This window comes from Falco rusticolus, chromosome 9, assembly GCF_015220075.1.
Source record: "Falco rusticolus isolate bFalRus1 chromosome 9, bFalRus1.pri, whole genome shotgun sequence".
Classification (NCBI taxonomy): Eukaryota; Metazoa; Chordata; class Aves; order Falconiformes; family Falconidae; genus Falco; species Falco rusticolus.
Window position 1 is genome coordinate 37,853,140 of NC_051195.1, and position 19,730 is coordinate 37,872,869.

General features: G+C 40.6%; 1 protein-coding gene across 3 annotated transcripts in view; it reads right to left on the minus strand.

Moving 5' to 3' along the window:
• CACUL1 (CDK2 associated cullin domain 1) overlaps positions 1-17,858 on the minus strand; it is a 55,873-nt gene extending 38,015 nt beyond the window's left edge. For all 3 annotated transcript variants that reach the window (XM_037399435.1, XM_037399434.1, XM_037399433.1), the window contains exons 1-3: positions 17,409-17,858; positions 10,763-10,889; positions 6,073-6,175 (exon numbers count right to left, since the gene is read on the minus strand). In XM_037399435.1, the coding sequence (XP_037255332.1) occupies positions 6,073-6,175; positions 10,763-10,889; positions 17,409-17,709 (531 nt within the window). In that variant the 5' untranslated portion in view covers positions 17,710-17,858. The remainder of the gene's footprint in view (positions 1-6,072; positions 6,176-10,762; positions 10,890-17,408) is intronic.
• Positions 17,859-19,730: the final 1,872 nt, after the last annotated feature.

Genomic DNA, 19,730 nt, shown 5'->3' on the forward strand with positions numbered 1-19,730 from the left:
TGCTATTCATGCAAGTGGTCTGAATCTTTTAAACCAGTTTTTGTTCTTTTCAAGAAAATGTAATTTGTTTACTTTGCCTTGCAGACAATATATGTGATGCCCAGGTCTACCTCACTAGACAAGAGTACTATTAAAACCTTTTACAAAAGCCAGACATCAAGCCAAAATACAATTCATTTAAAGACTGACTGTGTCTTCCTATTCAAGTCTGCACTCAAAACTGTTCAAAGCTGTACATCATCGTTATGCACCCTCATATAATTGTCTTAGAGCAGGGTAGCAGACATAGGACATGTTTCCATTTCTATTCTTTATGTCTGTAAAACGAGATGACATTTTATCTAAGGACCATCAAATCGTCCTAATTCCATCTAGTAAAAACATACTAATTTGTGCCATATTTACTTAAACCTTTCCATAATTGTATAAGGGCCTGCAGCACCCAGTGTAGTGTGGCAAGGAACTCAAAATGACTGCAGGAATACAATCTTTTTCAAAAAGTTGCAGACAAGGATACTTTTTTCAGGTTAGCTTGCTCATGACAATGCCATTTTTAATGGCAATTCTGGCAACATGGTGACCTCTACCTCAAAGCAAAAGCCACCTTTTTGACATCCACACACGAAGATGCACACATTTCTAACACTTCTGGTTTCTGCCATCTCAGTTCTAATACTGATCATTCACTTGTTCTCATGCAATTCAGTGCGTTTCACAGCAGTAAAGGCTTGTTTCACACACAGTGAAGCAATGTTCACCTAGCAAAACTGATAGATAAATGCCTGTGGCACTGGATGTCTGGTGGTTGTGTTCTTTGGTTTGGGTTTTTTTTCCCCCTTTTAAGTATTATGGACCTGATAAATGGCTAGTCTGAGTCTCCTCTTTAAAAAACAGACTGCTGATATTAACAGATTATTCAGTTAACCCAAATGGACTTTAAGAAACACTAGGGTTTTAACATGTTTAGTAAGAAAAGAGTTAGGAAATGCAAGTTCTCAATTTCCATTTTCCACCTCTATTTCTGAGGTTTTCTACAGGCAGAACAGAGGAAGCGGATTTGTTTTCTGCATAAGTGTTTGAGAAACTACTGCAACTATGGAAATTATTCCAGCAAATCAACTAATTTCAAATTAACAAGAGCTAATTTGAGTGTTATTTCTATGCTACAAATGATGAGACATGAATCGTGAAGGCGGCTTGCTATTTCTCATTTCGCTAGTGAATCAGACAATGCGCATACAAACAGTGTAATAAGAATGGGCTTCTTCATAAATACATTACTAAAGTCAAACTCATAACTTCATTAGCAATCTAACTTACTAAGTTTACACAAAAACGAGCCACAGATGATGTCATCAAAAGCTCTGTTTTACAGACTGGCATAACTGTTCAATTACAATACAGCACTATATAAAGGTCATGTGTACCTTGGAAGGAAAGCAAAATATATCTGCAAAACCATCTGGGGTAAAATTACCCTGAAGTATAAATATCAAGAACTGCTATGAGGTGGTACCCAGCATGTAACTCTGCCCACAATTAGGTCAGTTTTACTAGTCCCTCCAAGCACTACTTGGGATGCATTTTTTACCACCCTGACCATATGCAAAGCCTACAAGGTAAACATGACAAGCCACTTAGGCTTCATGCTTTTACTCCTGCAATCAGGAGAAAAGCTGGAAGTTACACAGTGTTTCTAAAAGACAAATAATTAAGTTCAGATGAGGTTCTGAAGTTTGGAGTAAGGCATCTGTATTTTATCAGATTAGTGTTTCAGAAAGAGTTGGGTCAGGAATCACAGGCTCTTCACCACTGGATGGCAAAACTCCATATAATCCCAAAGGACAAGTAGAAGGTAAACGTGAGACAGAAACAAAGAAAGGAAAAGGCAAGAAAAGAACAAATTGTCCACAACAGATACTGCTGACATTTTTAAGAACAGATGGCAACAGATAACTGACATGATACAAGGCACTCAGTTCCCAGAGATCTGGCAGCCCTCAAAATAGCAGAACAGCTTTTACAGTAACCTGATTCCAATGCATATTCTTCCAAGGAAACAATGAGTGAGAAGGTATTTTCATACACTGTACTGACTGGTTCGAGAAACTGTAAGGATTAACAGAAGGCAAGAAAACTTTCTGGCACTGCACAGCAAAGACCCTAAATCTGCAGGTCCTGGTGACCACCAGCAGTCATACATATTATCTACAACACCAGCGGCTGCTCAGTTCAGTCATGTTCTTTATAAAAAAAAAAAACAAAAAACATTGTTCATAATAAAAAAGAAACACCAAACACACACAAGCAGAAAACAATAGATCCTTTTTTCTCTTTTCTCTGAATTAAAAGAGGGTATAACACAACTGCTTTTCAGCTCTCAGTCATTTCCTAAAGGAAATATTGATATTATTCTAACTAAAATGAAAATATTCCACTGTACTTCCACCAAGAAAAAAAAAATATATATCTACTTTTGTTACGGGCCATCTCAACGCCTCCGTGCATTTTGATTGCCAGTGCTTGAAGTACTTTCAATTGTCTTTTGCTGAAGAGATATGTAACAGGCAGGGTACTTGATTTTAAATTACTTCATCAGAGTGCATAAGAATAAGCGAAGCCAGAAACACTAGTGCCTAATGCAAATATAATTTTATTCATTCTAAGAAGAGATGCATTTCATTTGAAAGCATATGTCTGTGTATCCACCCTACCTCATACATCTGAATGACTCAGCACTTACCCACAAAAACAGCTGTCATTATTTTAAACCACAACATAATGGGCTATGTCCATCACTAATAAAATGTTTCCAAATAAAACATCTCGGAAAAAAAATCATCTGTATACTACAGGCTTCACAGACCCCAAGACAACAGGAAACATGTTCATTTGTGCTTTCTGCAGCCATCCTTTTTTTATTTTTTTTTAAAAAAAAGCACACAAAATCCAAAATTCTGATCAGCTCAAGAACTGTGGAAATTTAATTCTCAATTAGTGGAAGCTCCACATGGCAAAACTCAACCTTATTAATGCAAAGAAGCTGGTCAGACATCAATTGCAAGAAAGGAAGGCAACCTTTGCTCAGAGTCTCTCCGTAACTCAAACTGCATGAAGAGAGCATCATTTATGTACACACATAGTAAGGAGGGAGTCAGAAAATCTTGGGATATAGGAGTACCCATAAAGAGCTGATGGTCTGATGACAAGCAGTTCATCCCAACTAAACATACTATTTATTACTCAGCAGGCAACATTCACTGCTTTTCACCCAATGTTTAACAAGCAGAGAATACTTCAGCACACCCACGTTTTCATAATGCCTCTGTCACCACTGAAAGTTATTTTTTTGTGGTGACAATCCGTGAAGCAGACTTTCAGGAATATATGTGGCAACAAACAAATGCCACACAAGGTGTCTTGCAGTGTGGAAGAACGAAAGTCACACAGGGGATGACCAGGGAGTGTGTGCATGTCCCTGTATGACCATGGGGCTCCAGTGGCAGTGCCTGCGACACCCAGCTCAGGACACTGAGCACCCCCCACTCAGCTGACTTCAGCTGAGGCCAGCTGGCCAGGCAAGTGGGGGGGGGGGTGGTGGGGTGGGTGGTGGTAAATACATAAAAATATAGATGTCGACAGTTACTGCAGTGAACGCCACGCAGAAAGAAGACAAATCCAAAATGGCCACGACCATGCAAGAGCAAGTCGGACCAGCTCCCTGAGATGCTCCCACTTTTACAATTTGGTATCTGACAGTTTTACTGCTTTTGCTGTTGATGAGTGTTCTTGTAGGAAGCAGCTTGCTCTGGCATGTTAGTTACATGCGCAGATATTCTGCAATTCACTTGCCATTACACTGTTGCACTTCTATGCAAAGAAGTTGCATGGCTTGTCCAGAATAAGACATTACATTTACCTGCAATTTCAGTTTTCATGATCATCTGCTTTCTCACACAAACTAACATTCCTGCTTATATTGGGCTACATTTGCATCTCCGCATGTAAAAAGAAGATTACTTTGCACCAAGTCACACCTTGCCAATTAAGCAGAACTTTGCAATTAGATTAAATATTGTTGGCAGATGGAATGAGCTTATGTCAGAGAAAGCAAAACACCACATTGTGCATTTTGAGGATTCACATATATATAGTGGGGGTTTTTTATTGTTTGCCTGTGTGAACCAGAAATTCCCAAGTGACCAACATTTACAAAATAATTTGTTGTTGTTGCTACACTAAAGATCTAGCACCACATTTTCAATGTAAAACCCAAGTGACTGACACCGAAATGTATTAAAATCACAGAAGTATCAGGACAATAAAATATATTGTAGTCAAGTAATTTCTTAAGGGTAAATTTCACAGCTAAAACAGTTTCTTTACAGAACAATTTTTGAAGGCACATGAGCTTTTCTTCCAGCAGCTCAAAAAGATGGATTTTACCATCCAAATCCAAAGTCACACTTGCATCAGACAAAACTCACGTAATACACTCAAAGATGATATCATGTTATGTTACAGTTCTCTTGCCACAAGGTGTGTCTAACCTATGTAAAAAAACTTTTGCAAGACAAAGATTACATTAAATAGGTGTCTTAATTATTCTTGCAACAGCTGATATTCAGAAGGCAGCCTTCTTTTTAGGCAGAAGCACTGAATGCATGTATGTGCTAAAGCAAATTTTAAAAGCAGCTGCCTCAGTCAGTTTTGGAACTTTAAAGGAAACGCCAAGGTCTGCCACAGAGTAAAGAATTTGGGGTATTCCCAAATTCAAAGCAAAGCAATGCAGTACACTACCATGGGATGCATCAGAAGAACTGGCCAAACCTGTACAGCTGCAATGATTCGTAGCTCTCACAAGCAGAAGGAAAATGTACAAGCTGCACGAGCTCAGCAGACCAAGGGTAGGCTTTATTTTAAATACTACATCCATCTACGCTAACCGATTTTTACAGAACAGCGAGGCCATCATTCCATGAAGAATAAAGAAATTGTAAAAGAGAAAAGAAGCAAAGAACCTAGCTCAAGACAACCCAGATATTTTATAGTCAAAGACTGCCCCAAAGACCGTGCTCGTTAAATGCAGGGTGGTTATTTGTCTTCCTAAGGAAAGCAACAAGTGAAAGAGAGTGAAATGACAAGGACAGAGTGATCACAGTGCTATATATTTTGATGGGAATGCACATTTAGCCAGAAGTACCTGATGCAGTTGAAAGTAGTAAGACTGCTTTTGACTGACAGAAATTAGTTATCAATTGTTAGAAGCACTGAAGGAGCTGCTGTAGTTTAGGGTTCCTTTGTATTTGGCATTCTCTACTTGATGCATTGCACGTCAGTACAGAACTCAAACATCAGTTACAGAAATGACAAAAGCTGTAGGGAAATAGAACAGTGTTGCTGCTACAGCAACGACAATTTCAAGAACATGTCTGGAGATTCTAGCCGAGAAGGAATTTTCAACAAGGAACACATATGAAAACAAACATGGATGCACAAATAAGATGCAGAGAAGGATAGGGATATACAAATTGTATTAGGACTGCTGTAAACCACTGACATCTAGAGATAGGCAAGAAAAATGCAGAATAAAATGTAGCAGAAAACTTACATATGCAATAATTCCTAATTTATATTTCACAATTCATATTTACTTCACTTCAGTTTTTTCCTTTAGATTTTCCCTTTCACACTACTTGTGGTGCACAAGGACCGTAAGCAGTTTATATAGACTAACATAGCAATGGCAGACATCTATGGCATGTGCTCAGATTGACTGAAGCATTTACATCCTAGATTACACTGTATATTTCCCATTCTCTAGTCTTTGATTCTATATTACTTATTCAAGTTTAGCCACTGCTTTCCAGATCTCTAAGGCTAGTCAGTGCCATGCACCTGGATCTAGTAGTTGGTATTCTGACAGCCAGTTAGTGAATGAAGTAGCCCACAATTTAGTGAACTAGCATAAATCAGTCTTAAATGGCAATCCCCTCCATGGGCCACCTACATGCTGCTCTGATATAATCACAGATCCCAGGAAAGACAGAATTAGATTGTGCAGCTTCTTACCTGCAGCTCCTTTGAGACTCTCTCTAAGTGGTTAGTTATCTTTTTTATTAGGTCACTATACATCTGTTCCGAATGCTGCTGGCATACACACTTATACACACAACTGCAGAAACAAATATAGGAACAAACAATGAACTTACAACAGTTTGCAATGAAGAGTAACAGACTTAAAATTATTTTGTTCAAGTCTCAATTTAGAGGACAGAGTTAACTGAATGATTGCTGAACTTTTAAATACAGCCCTAAGCTTGGAATGAGTTCCAGCAGACTCTTAAGTGTCCCCTGGAAGCCCCAGTGTGTCCGTTCCATTCCCCCTCCCCAATCTCACTTTAGCTAATAGTGCACTTCAGAACAGCCAGGATAATTCTGTCAACAGCACACTCCTAATTCTGGCTTTTGCCTCTCCCATATGAACGAAGTCTCCATTAAAATAAGCATGTTTATTGCATATTCTAGGGTAAAACTCTTATTAAAAAAAAGGGCAACACTGACAAAGAGTCATAGAAGTTGTACCAAAATTGTGCTAGGGTTTTAAAAAGAAATGACAAAAGTGCTAAAATTACAGACCCAAGCATGTTACTCCATCCTTTGTTACTTAAATTCTAAGAAAACCATACATTGTAATAATAAACAGACACAGAGAAAGAGCAACAAAACTTTAACTGTACATTCCATAGCTTGGCTGTGTTAACCCTGGTCTTCAGTGTTACCTTTGTTTTTTAAGAACATTTTATTGCTCTCATACTGCAACATAACATATCTGCAAAATAAGGCTACGTATTGAAAACATATTTACAACAGTTGTAAAACAAAAGACATTTATTACTTTCAGCAAGTAGTTACATTAAGGCACTCATCACCATCAGGAGTAACACCAACATTATCTATACCAAGCAGCTTTTACTTCTCTTGAGCACTTCAATTCTTTGAAGCCAGCACTTTGAAAGCTAGCTGCCAAAAGTCAAGAGGCACAAAGAAGACTTCACCCGTTATCTTGTGCAAGCCAAACCCCCTCCCCACGTGTCTGTTCTGCTCCCCTCTCCCATGATCTCTCTGTACAGAGTGCTATGACAGCAAATAACTTAGAGCAGAGACTGCTCCTTAGGACACATGCAAACAATTTCCAGCAAGGTTCAGATCCCAGACTTGGATTCTGCAGGTTTTTAATAGCACCAAAAGCCTAAAGCTATGGTAGAGCAACACTGTGTCTCTGCAGGGGAATGAGCCATTCCAATTCTCTACTGAGAAGGTGGCACGATGACAAACTGCAGATGGGATTAAAACAACCATAGACTATGGGCTATTGGAATTTTCAAATGCAAGTGAGAGCTTAGGCACTAACTCCAAGCCTTCAGGGGCCAAGACAGTGCTCTCACTCAATAACTGCCACTCTCAGTCTTCTGGAGGAAGGTTTTAGAGGGGAATTATCAGTAACTTTCAGAAGTTTGTGTTTATTCCCTTTGAAAACTTCAAAAGTTCCAAAAATACAGCATTCATCCCTACACAAGGTCTACTCATTTGGCAAACCATGCCATTTCTTTAAAACCAAAAGAAAACCCCACACCTCTCCCACTATTATATTTTTTAAATAATTTAGTATCTGTAGTTTGATATTCTTTAAAATAACAGTCAAAGTCATCCTGCTTTTTTTTTACATGAAGTCTACCAATACCAGATCCTATTCTGGAACAAGCAAGTGCAAAGGACATTTTGGTATGATGCAGTACACAGAAAAATATCAATTTAATTTGGATCAAAGATAGAAACACTGACAAGAAAAGGCAGACTGATTTTTGTGGTATTTTACAAACCAGCCAGCTAAGTGACAACAGCAAATGGCCATGTTTGTTTGCTCTGTAACTAACCAGTGCACAGCCACTTCCACAAGCTGAGCACTTCATTTGCAACAACGTAATCAAAATGAATTTTAAAGTACTTCTGCTTAGTTTTACCTATAATACTACTATACCTACTTCTGCAACTTGTTCTCTAGTCAAACACCAGTCTCTGTATGTATGCGCAGAGTGTATTTACATTTTATCTGAACACTGCTGTTTAGAGGTTCCTTCCCCATTTTCAGATCCTGTTTTCAGTTCCTGATTACAGGCTGTTTCTGTGAATCATCCTTGCCCTGCTATTACCCCAAAGAAGTCACCAGTTTGTTAGTCCTCTAGCATAACCAAACACCTTGGGAAAAGGAAGAGCCAAGCAGAGCATTAGAAGGTAAGCATTTAGTAAAAGCGATGCAGATCTGAGATCTGTAAGGTGTCTTGAAGAACACTGATCTAACTGCACTGTACCTGGGAGGCAGTTGTAAAAGTTGCCACAAGCATAACCTAGCTGTTCGTATTTTCCTCATCTCGAAGTTTCCTTCAAATCTCTCTGTCAATATATTTAACCCTTTTAATAGGAGGGCACTATGCGCAGGCAAGCTTTGGACTCAAAATGAAAACAGTCACTAATCACACCAACACCTTATGGGTAAACTGATCTGTAGGAAGTACTTGCATACACACCTTCGAAGCTATCTCCTAGCTTTCACTGCTGCGGAGTAGACACCTACAGTTATCACTGATCATGACAAACATAATAGTTTGGGTATCTCATAACATATTTTGAGTTTACATTATGGAAACCTTGATTCCTTTAGTCAGCACAAGGACGATCAAAAACACCACTGTATTTGCAGCTCAGTTTCACTGTAAAAAAAAAATATATGAGATATGTAGCTGTTCAAAACATTTAAAAAAACCACCCTGTTTTTCAGACTAAAGACTTAGCCTAGGGAAGCAGAAAGGATCTAAACCCCAGTTCTGCTACAGACTTTCCATAATACTCCAAGCAAGCATCCTCATTAACTTCAATAAATTTAAAAAAAAAAAATTAAAAAATCAGTTTTCCTTCCCTTCTCAAACAATCTAGATTGTCAAGCAAAGGAACACTAAAAATAGTTTAAAAATTTAAAAATAAAATATCAATCTCCTGGTTGGAGGAGGCTGTGTCAGAGTAATTACAACTACAGACATAATTTTTAAAAGAAAATTAACACACTAGCTTTATCAGTAACACTTAAGTACAGAAAATATTTTGTTTTGGTAATTGTAAAATACATGCAGCAGACATCTGTGCATCATTACAATACTGCATAAAGTGTCACCTTGATGGTATAAGGGTTATCTAGCAGAAACCTAAACCCCATTATGCCTTCAATAAACAAAACTTTTGAGGAATAAAAATGTGACAAGGATGAACTCCAGTTATCTGAAAACCACAACTAGATATGGAACTACTCTAAGAATTAAATCATTAATTTTGTACACCTACTCGTCGTCAGAGATGACTGTCAAGAGATGAGATGTTGGCTTAATTCTTAGCAATGGCTGTTTGCACATTGGGGATTTCAAGCTGGGGAAAGGATTTTGATGACTTAGACTAAAGCTGCAAAATGTCTCTCAATTCAAATGACCATCTTAATTATTTATACTCATGATGAAGTCCAAGTCCTGATAACAGCAGTTCCAAAAGTTTGGAGAGGGAAGAAGTTGTTTAATGAAGTTTTTAACTGGAATTAAGAGGGAAGACCAAACACCTGCCATTCTCGTATCTGGTTCCCTAACTCAAAGTTTCAAACTGGAGAGACCAAGTCGCTAAGAGCAAGTGGGCAGTAGACAGTAGTGCTGAAAGCCTCTAAAAATAGCAATCAGTGACAGAGCCACCAGCGTTATTTCATAGAGTGCAACACTATGGTAAAGAAAACCAAGCCAGCATTGCTACTAGCGGTGTTACTGGCAAGGCCCAGTAGTTTTAACATCTTGGCCCATAAATGCAGCAGCAGCTACCCAGTTTCCATCCTGTTTACCAACACCCTGAATACCTGTCACCTACGGAACCAAAAATCTCCATTTCAGTCACTCTCTTAAGAAACTGCCAGGTCTCTAAAGCATTTAGCATTCTAGTTTGGAGCAGCAGTGTGGTTTTGAAGCAAATCCCCTACCATCCCCACTACCGTGCACTCGTTTAGTCTGCAGAGGAGTTCTGGCGTGTGCCTAGATCCCTTTTAAAGCAAAGTAAACTGCAGCTCCAGGCCAGGTACAAATCAAACATTCTCCAGACAAGAATGAGATATAAAGGACTGAACCTTTTATCAGTCTTTCAGACAGCCTCTAACTGCGCATGCAGTCAGCTGGCTGTCCAAGACCAAATCTACCTAACGCAAAACACACAAATGACAGTTTATACGGATGGATCTTGGCACTAGTTGCTTCTATTTACTTCTGCACCTCTACTGCACCAAACTGGTTGCTATTAGACATGACAAAGAAGCCTTTTGAAACATTAGAAGTCAAACACCTACCATGCCAGTCGTCTTCTTACCCTTTGAGGAAAGGGATGTTGAGACTTTAATACTTAATATATTACACCAAGTAACTGTGTTTGATCTTACTTTAATGTTAATGTTTTCAGCACCTACACATTTTAATTCTTTACCATTTATTACTGTTAACATGGGATGTCAAGATATATATATATCTATTATTCACTCATTCCAACTATTTAAACAATATTGTACTCCACATAACCTTCCCACTTTCCTCCTCACAAAGAAAATATGATATATACATAAGCTGCAAGGTAAAACAAACATTTAACTTTAAAGAAAAAAAAAAGAAACAAACCATAGCTTCCTTACCTGTATATTTGTTCATAGGAGATAGGGATGTAGTCACCAGGACTCTGAGTTAAAAGCTGATCTATGGCACTGTCCAACTTTGGCCAATATGTGCTCTTATAATCTTCAATTGTTATAACATTCATTACTACAAGAAAAAGACAAAACTACATTAGTAACTTTGCTAAAAGTTTAAAGCTAAAAGCTTAGAAGCAAGTGAATGCTCTGCAATTTCAGATTACACCAGTAAACTGGCTAAAAAGCTGGGAACAGTTCACTTCCACTAAGATAGCCTAATCTAAAAGTAAAACCCAGACTTGAATTTGTAACTTTTTATTTACAGAAAATATAATAAAATCAGAAAACCTGCCAAATCAGTGCTTGGATATTTCTTAAGGGCCCAAGCAGCACTGAAAAACAAACTCCTGGAAGTCCTAGCATGACAACACAGTAACAATTAAAAAGACTAGTTAGGTAGTTGGTTCACATTAATGAATTATGCAATCTTGTGGGAGTCCAGAATCAACAATTAACACCAGGTCCTCACATGCAGGAGGACAAGCTTTGGCCAAGACTAGTAGTTGACAGAATACTCCTTCCTAGCACATGTATTTTACAAGTCTCAGGTAGGACCAGCAACTCCCTTGGCCTAAAAGCTGATGCAATTCCCTCTGCCTTTGGATCAGTATTACGGTTCCCCCTCTAGCAGGCACAATAGTACTCCTTTTCCAGATAAGGATCAACACAGGGAAGAAGAGGAGGTATTTAAATTAGCGTTCCCCATCACTCCCTGACTCTCCCTTTGAGCTTCCCCACTGCACCCTACCACGCAAGCCAGTCAGTCGGTGTGCCTTCACAGACACAGAGTTTTAATCTCTCTCTTTTCAGGGAGGATTTCTGAACTAACCACACATGGCTCAGTTCCAATAGCAGCCACAGCAGAAGGGTTAACACCTTCCCTTCAAGGATGTACTCACAGGACTACCTAGCTGGCTTGTCACACCTCCATAAACTTCACGGCACTCACTGAAAACAAAGCCCTCAGTAACTCACAGCACAGGGTGTACTTCATATCAAAACTATCCAGCCAAGGAAATGTAAAGTCATTTCTTCATTTAAACTCTGCATGTGGGTCTGGGCTATATGGAACAGAGAATAAAGACAGTTCCCACCCCAAACAATGCAGTTTGGACACCACACTGAGAAGAAATATTTTGATCAAGCTGCATTTTAAATACATGCGTAAACGTAGATTCACTGCTGGGTTTAAAGAGCAATTTCTGAAACGTTAAGTTTCACAAGGGGTTGAGAGGAGCTGGCTAAGTCACTTTTGGCAGCATTATGAAGAACAATTTTAGAGAAGTACAGGCAAGACTTAACAGTATCATGAGAAAAAGAAGACTACAAACAGAACGCAGAATAAAAAGAGGTGTGAGACAAGGAGGTGTTTGAACGCTAGCTGTAAGAGCAGGTATTACAGACTCCTGTTGTGTATCTGTTTAGTATTGTAGTTCTCCTAGCACTCTCTTCACTCAACTAGCCAATGGCTCACTCGTGCTTCATACCTGTTACAGAAACAGATCTAGTTAACCTAGTAAGTGTCTGAGCAGTGAACGGATCACCACCACCAAGTGCTGCAGGATGCTGACCTGACACAGCACCCTGCAATCTGAAAGTACACCACCATTTGCTAACAAGTTGATAAAGGTTACAGGGTCTGGGTACACAACTAGTAGGACCTAACTTAACATGTCCAGCAAGTCACCTCTACAAGGTAAAAGCCTCCATGCAGTCAGGAACAGCACAGCACCTGCCTGACTGTAAATTCACCCCTTCTTCGTCTCTCTCGCAATGCCTCGCTTGAATTCTTGCCCCTTACAGAGCCCAGGCTCTGGGCAGATCCTCTGAGAAGCAGCTTCCACATAGTAGCTTTACTACTCACACTTACACTCAGCAGCAAATTTTGAGCATTTGTGTCTTACTTCGTTACATCAAACAAGGTGGGTCTCCACAGAAGTACTCTGTTCTGCAGATATTAAACTGAAGTCAGCATAAATATTAGACCAAGTCTTGACTTAAGATTTCAATGTATAATCACACCCACATCTGGGTTAACATATTAGATGAGCTCTATTCATTTGAAGAAAATAGTCAAGGAAGAATTGAGAACGCTGCAAAATAACTTTTAACAGGCTGTTGAGATGTCCATTTATTACTTTAAAAAAAAAAAAAAAAATACAAGTACCTGCAGACAGGGAGTCCTGCCCATTAGAAGTGCTGCACAGGTAAAGGACAAAATGCTTTTATGAACAGCCTTGGGACACTTGCCTAAGAAACACTGATGAGTTCAAAGTAACATTCCAGAACAGCTTCATTTTTATTCAAAAGACTCTTACAACTACTATTTCATTTGATTTCCAAATTTCAGTTCTGAAACTAAGCCAACCATAGCATTTATACAGTTAATAGTCCAAGACTACACACCAAACAATCACTTATTCTTCTAATCCAGAAAACAAATTACTTTAAAATGTTAATAACTGTCACAAGTTAGTAACAACCTTTTTTTTCTGGCAGTGCTTACATACACACAAAAAGTGAAGGATGAGTTTAGGTAGCACCCTTGAATTACAAACGCTGCCAGAACCTCAAGACCAAGAAAGAAAGGAATGACCCAAATCCTTAGAAAGCAGACAGACTGCTCTTTTAGAAACATATTTTTTACTTTTCCACCTTTTTAGGAAGTCACTCTTAAATGTTTATCCCTACATTAGTTATTTAAAATTTAAAAGAATTTGTCCAACAGCCTCCAATTCCAAATCGCAAGGAAAGGGCAATACTAAAATATGACTTTCATTTCATTGAGATTTATTAAATTTCTTGGAAGTAACACATACTTTATAACAAAGAATCCTAGAATGTATGATTTATGCAGCTACAGCCATGTTTGGGGAGGGGATGGGAGAGAAATCAGTCTGATTGAATGGAAAGGAAGCCAGCATTTTCCAAAGACTTCACAGGTAAAGCTTGAGAAACAACTGCTGCTTTTCCATATACAGAAAACTTCAAAAGAGAAACTGCTGAAGTCAAATGCAGCAGTGAAACCATTTAAGTGAAAAAGAATATGCATGAGCTTTACATCATAACCTAGATATTTCAGTATCATAGCCATAACTGAAACATAGCCTGCTCCAAGCTAACAAATTCTTTGATGATAACTTCAATCAGAAGAATGGCAAAAAAACCAAGAAAATTAAAAAAAAAAAACCCAACAAAAAACCACCCAAAAAGTCCAAGACTCTGTATACATCCCCCCATGAAATTGATAAGAAAAATCTACAAACACACATAATTCAAAAAAGATGCTGGAACATAAGAGGCAGAGGACACAAGAAATAGAATACCATTTAAAAAAAAAAAAAAAATCACTGATACTGTTGGGGCTTTTTTTAGATGAGACAACTTAACCTGAAAAGCTGCTCAAAACACTTTACTACATTCACATATAAAAAAACCTTCCTTCTTTTAAAACTATAGCTAAAAAAGCAGGACGGGTAATCCAACTTGCTGTCAACTAAGCAGATATGGGTCTGACAACTATCTGTCATTTATTCTGACAATAAAAATCAAAGGCAGCAGCTAGGCATCTTTCAGAAGCATTATTTCATCTCACAAAATGACATATATATGAAGCTTTACTGCTTAATTTGGAACGCACCCTACAATCCTAAAATATTTTCTCAAAGTGTACAAACTCCTCAAGCAGACGCCTGAGACTAATCTACAGACTTGTAGCTATCCCTGTGGCTCTACGCTTTCCTTAATCTCAGCTGTCATGTGCATGTTTACACAATAGATTTTGCTATAACCCCTGCCTGACACATCCTAGCATACATTAGCAAGTTTACGAGTCTGCCCCGTAGTTACTTTCAATTCTATTCTATTTTTATTACATGTTTCTCAGTCTGTGTTAAGACTGGTTAGTAAAAGTAATGTTGAATTTTTTCTTCATCAGACAATTTGCCTACGCAGCAATGCACAGACACTGTGCTGAACTATGTTATGCAACAGGGTAGTCAACACTGACAGCCACATGTGCCCACCCTAAATGGGACTGGCATCAAACACATTTATAACCATCCTTGCTTGAAAAGGATTTAAAAAAAAAAAACAAACAACCAAACCACTCTTCATTTTTCACCATAATTGAGTTATGCTACAATTACTACTATGGAAGACTTTTGCTTAAAGTATTAACAGTTCTTACTCTTTTCTCCCTTACGGCCTTTGAAAAATATTTTTCATAATGCTACTGCTTTATAAATCCATTACTATGACTGAAACTAATGAACTGTAAACACAGATTTATTTGTAAGTTTACTACAACATGGAAAATCTTCTTAAGTTTTCTTAACTAGAAGAAAACCTACTTACATGAACCATGCATTATTATATCTGATTTTAGTTCTCAGTCTCACCAAGATCTCAAGGAAGGAGAACTGGATTTGGCCCTCTTGAATGATTTTAATGGGTTTCCATCTAACCTTCTTCTATTGTTCTGCTGGCTAAATTAGACCAAAAAAGGTCCACCAGACAGCTTTAGTCCGCTACTATGAACATGAACAAGACCAACACTCTGCAAGTAATTACGGCACTGGAACACAGGCACTGGTTTTTTTGTTTTGGAGGAAAGAATCAGGAAGGAGACCTATCGGAATGTCAAGAGGTGCTCCAATTTATCATATAGGATTTTTGGAAACCATACAGCACCCACATTTTTTAAGGTCACCTGTAGGATAACCTGTTTAAGACTCAGCCTGTACATCACGAAGCAAGCAAGGCATGAGTCCTTGCTCATTCAATTGCAAGAAGTTCTTCATGCAGCAAAGAACAGACAACCTTCCTATCAAGCTTAAGGCTGACAATCAGCTTCTCTACACGTGCTCTGCCATAACTAAGGCAGGAGAGAATCTAGCACACACTTGTCTCCCTTCTCATTCTATGTTTACATCAAAAGTAACCTTTCCTCCTTCTTCTATACATGGAAATGTATCAGAAGAGACGAAGGGATCTTCTGTCAGAGCCAGGATTAGAACAGGCAGGATCGTAACTCAGGTCCTGTACTTTCTCAATCTGTACTACTTCACTGGACTTGTTCTGTTCACATACATGTACCATCAAAACTATCCACATCATAAAGTTGTAGAAAAGTTCTAATGAACTTAAGTCAGAGAATTTTGTATTTTACAGGAATTTAAATTTTCTTTAAAACAATACGTAACATCAGTAAGACAGATACTATGTCGGGATACCAGTGGTGGAGAAGTGAAAACAAGAACTCAAAACCCACACTCTAAGCAAAATCACGCACAGCTGCTTCTTTGTCCCCTCACACATAAATTGTACATTAGCTGGAAAATCACCTTCCCATTTGGTAAAGATCCAGCTTGAAGACCATTTTCATTCTGAAACAGAAGGAAAAACTAAGACTCCAAATGTCTGGATTGGGAAATCAAGAGCTTAGTTTAAGCAAGACTGAAGGACATCTCATTTCAGCTGTCTCAAGTATTTATGAGCCACCCTGAGGTACCTGGAGCTCAGCAAAGCAAGGCAGGCAGAGCCAGAGAGCTTACGGAGTCTGGGAGACTCAACTTCAAAGCAGCCGCCTTGGCCAGGTGCCTAGAGCCACAAAACCCAGGCCACCAGGGAAGCAGGGGTCCAGAAGCCTGAACATCAAGCTTCTGATCAGCTCTAGAGCTGAGCTGTTGAGGAGCTGGACAGGTAAGCTAGCAATGGGGAAAGGAGGGAAACAATGAAAAAAACGTGTTTCCCATCAAAATTTCATCATGGCAGTTACATAGTTACACTTCTAGGAATCCTTTTAACTAGCCAAATCCAAGTTTTCTGACAGCCATTAGAGAAAAGGGCATATTTTGCCCAGAGAGGTGACATCTGGAAATAAAAGTATAATTGAAACAGCAAAAAATCCTCCCTTGCCTCATCCTTAGCTCAGCAAAACAACTGAAAAATTTGCCATTTCTGTTAAAAACTACATGCAAAAGACATTTTGAGACTTTTATTTTATTTTATTTTTTTGGGGGGGGGGGGGGGGGGGCGGCGGGGAGAGATGTGTGTGTAAATTAGTCTTCAGTTGTTCTCATCAGGCCTTTGCAGACATCTGTCCCTTCCAGGACAGCACACCCTTCCCAGGAGCTCTGCACTCATTGCCATCTGCTGTCAGCAATCACAAAAAGGTTTCAGGCCCAGCTTTGGGCTTCTCAGCCAGAAACAAAAACCCTCCAGGAAAACACAACCTGAGCTAAAACCTTCAGGAAATTCAACAGTGCCTCTGTACAGCTATAAAAGCTGCCTACACTCGCTCTCCCAGTTCTACAGCCAGATCTACCGCGTCATCTTGCCATGACAGGAAACCTGCAGCAGTTGGAGTGCGAGCAAAAAAGGTTATTTTCTCCCTCCAAGGCACCGCAACCCATTTGATTTTGCTTTGAGAAGCCTCTCGGGCCAAGACCCAAGGAAGGGGCCTACCGCAGGACAGACCCGAGACCAGCCAAGGGGCACGGAGAAGCGAGCAGGGGGGCAGCGGAGGAGGCGGGTGACCCTCCGTGCGCCCGAGGCCCCCGGGGCAGAGGGCAGGGCGGTCACTTACGGAACTTGGAGGTCGAGGCGTTGATGTTGATGGCGGCGGCGATGGCTCCGGCTCCCCCCTTGGCGGCGGCGGCGGCCCCCGGCTCGCAGCCCCGCAGCACACCGTTGGCCTCGGACACCGCGGGGAACTCCGGTCCGGCCGGGGGCTCGGCGGAGACGCCGCGCAGCAGGCGGTCACCGAGCGGCGCCGCAGCGGGGCCCAGCAGGTGCCGCCCGTAGCCGCCGGCGCCCCAGTTGTTGTGGTTCTGGTCGTCCATCATGGCCTCACAGCCGCCCTCCTCCTCCATGCTCTCCTCCTCCATGGCGACTGCCTGCCGGCGCGGCACGGGGCGGGGCGGGAGATCACCGCCCGCCGCCCATGGCGGCCGCTCTTCGCCCGGCGGGGCTCGCCGCGGCACGGCTCCGGGCACGGGCCGCGGCCGCCAGCCCAGGCTCCGGCCGCACAGCGCGACACTTTGCGGCAGGCGGAAGACGGCGGAAGAATCGGGAACGCCCCGCCACGGGTAACGCTGGGGAGTGTAGTCCGGAGGGGCGGAGCTGTGATTGGCTGGAGCGCAGAAGGCGGCGGGGCCGCCCGCTATGCATTGTGGGGCGGAGCGGGCTCCGCCGGCGTCGTGAGGTGGCGGGTGGAGCTGTGGCCCGCGGCGAGCCGGGAGGGGGCTGCTCTCTCCCCCTTCCGTTCGTCCCAGGCCCAGTGACTAATTTTAACTTGAGATGGGAGGCTCCAGCAGGTCCTGCGTTTGGCTTCCCCTTCTTGCTGAGGAGAGATCCGCAGGGCTGCCCGTCTCAGCGGCCAGGGCCTGCGCCCGCTGCCATGCGCGTGGGCTGCATCCCCCTCTAGCGGGAAAGCACTCCACCGCCGCCGGGGGGCCGGGCGGGCAAAGGGGCGCTACCGCCGCAAAGTCCCCGTTAGAAAAGCAAACGTGGCTGTGGCGGTTATACCACCCTTACCGCTCTTACTTTGTGATCTGTGAAGTGCCTAGACAACATTGCCATTTTGCAATGTTTCCTTTCTCCTGTGAATGGAGGAAAAGCCCGCACAAATAACATAGAAAGTCGTTTATCTTGTCAATTAACAATGTACCAGTTAAAACCAATTTCAGCATTATCAACTTGTTTTCAAGTCTGCTTCCCTTAGGTTTTATTTTCATTTGCAACTGGCTACTGTGATGGAAGAACGGACATCAACAGCGGCTTTTTACCAAAAATAAATATCAACTGTGTGGGCTTTTGCTCTTATTTGGCAAACAAACAAAAAAAAGCAAAAAATGAGGATAACAGCAGAGATGCCTAGCCTTCTTTCTAAAATGTCTCATGAAAAGTGAAAAGCTTATGATTTGTTTTCCAAATAGAAACACCAATTTGTATTTTAGTATGAGGCAAAATTTTCCTGTTTTTACAACAGCAGAAGATGCCACTGATTTCACTGCAGTGTGGAAACAGTCTATCTCAAGTTGCTTTGATAAAAGCAAGTGATGAAAAGAATTTGTCCCTATTGCATTTTTTTCTCATGTATTTTAACTAATAGTGTTTTTCTTAGATTTAAAAATCACACTGAGCATCAATGGATTGTTCAAACCAATTTTGAACCTCTCCATTTTCTAACTTGGTAAACACCAACAAATCACAATATGTCTTGGAGACCAGAAGCTGATTTGGCGCATTATGCATAGCTCTTAGATTATGGATTCAGCATATTCACACGCTATTTTGGCTGTTGATTTATTTCTATCTACACCTTAACCACAGATGGAAAAAGGACAGAAAGGACATTTTTGTTCACTTCTGCTCCATCTTTGCATTTACTGAGTGGGATGTGTAATACAAGGCAAATATCAGCACAGATATTTATGGTGAATATTAAAGTTGGGAAGCTAAAGCAGCAAACCATTTTTAGCTTAGGTAAGTGTTGCAATATTCTGGTGATCACAAAGAAACGTAAATGAAGTCTGCATATCTTTGCTGCTTCAAGAAAGACATGTTTGTGTTCTCAACCTGCAGGGCAACTCCTACTCATCCACTTCCACTGATCTCAGGACTGGGTCTCAGATTATTTGCCAGTATTTAAAAACACTGTGACCTGAGGAGAAATCAGGAACTTATCCTTATCAGCAGAGCTTTATCTTCATTTTATTAATTTTGAAAGTGCTTATGTTGACATCATAGAGCAGTCAAAAAGTAAGAAAAACCCAGCATTTTTCAGTTCTAGGATTTCTTCCTTTGTTTTGTACTCTTTTATTGCACACAGCTATTTTTCTTACCACCTCTGTAATTTACTGACCAGCTGGGGTCTTTTGGGATTGGGTTTTTTTGCCATGATCTT